This window comes from Humulus lupulus, chromosome 9 (assembly GCF_963169125.1).
Source record: "Humulus lupulus chromosome 9, drHumLupu1.1, whole genome shotgun sequence".
Classification (NCBI taxonomy): Eukaryota; Viridiplantae; Streptophyta; class Magnoliopsida; order Rosales; family Cannabaceae; genus Humulus; species Humulus lupulus.
This window is the reverse complement of record NC_084801.1, coordinates 121,704,799-121,708,786: the sequence shown is the minus strand read 5'-3', so window position 1 is coordinate 121,708,786 and position 3,988 is coordinate 121,704,799. Positions and strand designations below refer to the sequence as shown.

Here is a 3,988-nt window from a genome sequence, read left to right as displayed (position 1 = left end):
TTCATATTTCAGGGTATGTTGGCTTTTATCTACGCTCATTACCAAGCCAAGGGGGTGAGTAAACATGTGATCGGTTTAGTGAAAGAGTCTGAGGATAAAACCTCTCAGGTTAGCCAACTGACTGAGCAAGTCCAGAATCTTCAACAGACTGCCGAGCAAATTACTCAGGAAAACAAGGGGCTCAAATCTGCCATCGAGTAGAGGAATCTTGATGTTAACTGATTGGAGAGGAAGATTGAGGAGTTAAAGGAGAAGAATAATTTTGATGGGAGGGTCGCTCAGGAGGACAAAGATAAGTTGGCAAAGGCTCTTGAGAAAGAGAAATCTGATAGGGTTGCTGATGCTAAAGCCTTGGAGGACTTTGGTATGAGCACCTTCTATAATTTTTGGGTTCGGAACAAGACGGTGGACTTTAGTTATCTGGGAGAGGCCTATGATGAGCTTATGCACTACTTTGTTGAGCGGGAGAAGAACGAGGCCCTAACCGTCCATACTGAGCAGCCTCTGAGCTAAAGTCTGTTGTCTTTGGGAGTTTTGTTAACTGCTTCTACCTGCTCATTTGCTTGAGAGTGTGAAACTACTGAGAAACTTTTTGTGATGCTATGCTTGGCATAGAAATCAGTAAACAGTTGGTTGTCAAACTAGGTGTTTTTTTTTTTTATCAGAAGAAGAAAATATATTGCCCCAAAACAAATTAAAACCCACAGTTCAAAAACTAAGACTCAACAACAGAATTACAAATGCTAAATGTAATCAAGCAATCTCTTCTCATCAACTTTCAGATTTGATCTAACTAACCCAAACAACCTGGCTTTAAGACCCATAATAATCAAAAAGTTCCATTTCAAAACAGATATTGAATAACAATAAAAAACACAACAATTTATGTTAATCCAAATATAGTAGACAACAGCGGCTAGGACAGCAACACCAATCCTTTGGTGAAGCCCCCTAGGTCTCTCATCCATCCAACAGAGCTAGCCTGAATACTGAGAAGGCTAAATCGCTTGACCCAGCCAAGAACGAATCTACTGCAACACCTTCTGGGAGAAGGAACAGTCAAAGAAAAGATGGGCATGAGACTCAATTTCCATATCACAATCAGGGCATAAACTAGACTCCACTTGCACATGGAATTTAATCAAGTTATCCCTTGTAAGAAGATGGCCTAAAACCGCTTGCCATATAATAAACATGTGCTTAGGAATTGATAGCTTGCACCAGACCACCTTAGCATAATGAGCCTTATCCTTTTGAACCAACTGATTATATAAGTAAGAAAGGTTCAAGTTGCCTTTGGTAATCGAAGCCATCAATGATTCATGAGAGAAAGCATCTCTCAGCTTAATAATCTTCCTCCAATACCAACTCACATCAGATTGAAGGATGTAAGACTAGAAGTTTTGCCCTTTGAGATAGATAGTTGCCACCCATTTGACCCATAAAGAGTCCTGCTTAGTTGAAACTGCCCAAATGTATTTGGCCATCAATGTTGCATTCCATTTCGACCCTTCTTTAAAACCAATACGCCCCAAGCTCTTAGGTAAACACACCTGCTCCCAGGAAGAAAAATGCAGCTTGCTCCGGTTACCCTTTGCTCCCCATAAGAAGTTCCTGCATAATCTATCAATCTCCTGAATAATTGTTTGAGGAAGCAGAAAAATACTCATCCAATAAGCCCTAATACCCAGCAAAACTGATTGAATAAGTTGAGATCTTCCAGCAAAAGAAAGATGCCTACTAGTCCATGTATGTAATCAGCTTTGAATTTTTTTAAGAATTAATCCACAATCCTCAGCCTTCCATTTAGTAGGTCTAAGAAACATTCCCAGATATTTTAGATGGAAAGAATCCTCCTCAATCTTTAAGCACTCCATGATTCTCCTCTTTTCATCTGAATGAACACCACCAAAATAGATGTGAGATTTAGATAAGTTCATAGTGAGACCAGAATCTTGACTGAATTTGCTAAAACCAGCGTGAAGAATTTGAACTGACCTAAAGGAACCCTTGCAAAATAGGATGAGATCATCCGCAAAACAAAGGTTGACAAGATTCAACTTTCTACAGAGCGGGTGAAACCTGAAGTCCTTATGTTGAGCAGCCTGAGCAAGCAATCTAGTAAGATACTCCATAATCAATACAACTAGAAGAGGAGAAATGGGGTCTCCTTGACGCAAACCTTTCATTCCACTGAATCCCCCATGTAATCTGCCATTCAGTAATAAAGAATAAGAAGCCCCTTTCAAACAAACCATGATCCATTGGATAAATCAACTAGGGAAATAGTACGCATTCAACAAATCCTCCAAGAAATACCAATCAATGGAATCATAAGCCTTGCTTACATCCATCTTTATCAAACATCTAGTTGAAATATTATTCCTGGAATATCCTTTGAGGAGATCTTGGAGAATGAAAATGTTATGCGCCAATGATCTATGTTTAATAAATGCTCCCTGGTTCTGATGAGTAAGCAAAGGAAGTACAGTGGTCAATCTCACACAAAGCATCTTCGAAATACATTTGTATAAAGTGTTACAACATGCTATCAGTCTATAATATGCAGCTGTGGAAGGATTATCAGTTTTAGGAATAAGGGTAATAATTGATCTGTTAAGAGATGTTGGTAATCGGCCAGATTAAAAAAAAATTTAAAACAGCAGTGGAAATCTCTTCCCCCAAATCTCTCCACATGGATTTGAAAAAACCTGAACCAAACCCATCAGGACCAGGACCTTTTACTGAGTGAATACTAAACATGGTCATTTTTACATCCCTCTTCGAAAAAGGCTTAACTAAACTGAGGTGCTGGTCTAAATTCTGAATAGAACCAAACTTAAAACTATCTTGCTGAATCCTAGAAATAGCTGTACTAGGACTACCCATAAAACCCTTAAAATGATTAACCACATCATCATAGCAGTCAACAATCTTACCATGCTCATCCAAGTAGGTTGTAATCCTATTACAAGCTGACCTCTGCTTAAGACTAACATAAAAATAGGAAGTATTGTCATCTCCAAATCTCAGCCATGTGATCTTGCTCCTTTGCCGAAGAAAACTCTCATACATTTTAGATAGGCGAGAAAATTCTATACACACTTCATGTTCTGCTTGCTGAAATCCTGTAGAGTGCGGTTCCTGCTGAAGCATAAATTGAGCATGTTGAAACTTTTCCTTGGCAGCTAAGTAACGAATAATGACATCACCAACTTGATGTTTATTAAACTGAGCCAAAACCACCTTCAATCTGTTCAGTTTCTGTACAATACCCAGAATATTAGATCGAAGAACCTTCATAGACCAGCTTTTAAGAACAGTGTCTCTAAAATCCTCATGTTTAGAACACATGTTAAAAAATTTGAAAGGTTTTACCCCTAAAATCTGACTAATTACAATCTTAATAATACAATAACAATGATCTGAAAGAACATCCCAATTAAAATTATCCTCTGAGTTTTGGAAAGCATCAACCCAGGCTTCATTACTAAGAGCCCTATCCAATTTAGAGAATATTCGGGACCATTCCATCTGCTTGTTAGACCAAGTATAATGAGCACCAATCCTACGAATCTCAGTCATCAAACAACTAGCCCTCCAAATACGAGCATCTTCCATTTCTAGATCCGTTATAGGCCTACCTCAACCTCTGTCATCAAAATCAATCATTGCATTAAAATCTCCAGCTACTAACCAAGGCTGGACAGGAAACAGAAGTGAACACATAGCCTGCCAAAGTCTCTTCCTCTCCTCAATCGTGTTTCTGCCATATTGCACTGTCAAGCAGAATTCCTTAGTAATCCCCATGATCTTCACACAACAATGAATGAATTGATCCTAAGCCCCAAGAACTTTCACTTTAACTATATCACCTTTCCAAACCAGCAAAATTCTTCCTTCTACAACCGGAACAGAATAAAACTCCCAACCCCTGAAAACTGATGTCATCATTTCCTCAATCTTAGGACCCCAAAGTTTCGACTCA

General features: G+C 38.7%; 1 protein-coding gene across 1 annotated transcript; it reads right to left on the bottom strand.

Annotated features, from left to right (window-relative positions):
- Nucleotides 1-743: 743 nt before the first annotated feature.
- Nucleotides 744-3,621, bottom strand: LOC133799993 (uncharacterized). The gene is made up of 5 exons (XM_062237976.1): nucleotides 2,662-3,621; nucleotides 2,293-2,513; nucleotides 1,825-2,211; nucleotides 1,554-1,634; nucleotides 744-807 (listed from the first exon to the last, which is right to left on the bottom strand). The coding sequence occupies exons 1-5, from the start codon at nucleotides 3,619-3,621 to the stop codon at nucleotides 744-746; spliced, it is 1,713 nt and encodes a 570-aa protein (XP_062093960.1).
- Nucleotides 3,622-3,988: the final 367 nt, after the last annotated feature.

What these genes read in the sequence shown, in the direction of transcription:
- LOC133799993 (XM_062237976.1), bottom strand. Translation starts at nt 3,621, where the DNA reads ATGGAAGATGCTCGTATTTGGAGGGCTAGTTGTTTGATGACTGAGATT. An exon ending in TTGGAGGATTTGTTGAATGC is followed by an intron (nt 2,212 to 2,292) that starts GTACTATTTCCC and finishes ACTGAATGGCAG; the next exon opens with ATTACATGGGGGATTCAGTG. An exon ending in ATTTTTCTTCCTGGGAGCAG is followed by an intron (nt 808 to 1,553) that starts GTGTGTTTACCT and finishes TCTTAAAGCCAG; the next exon opens with GTTGTTTGGGTTAGTTAGAT.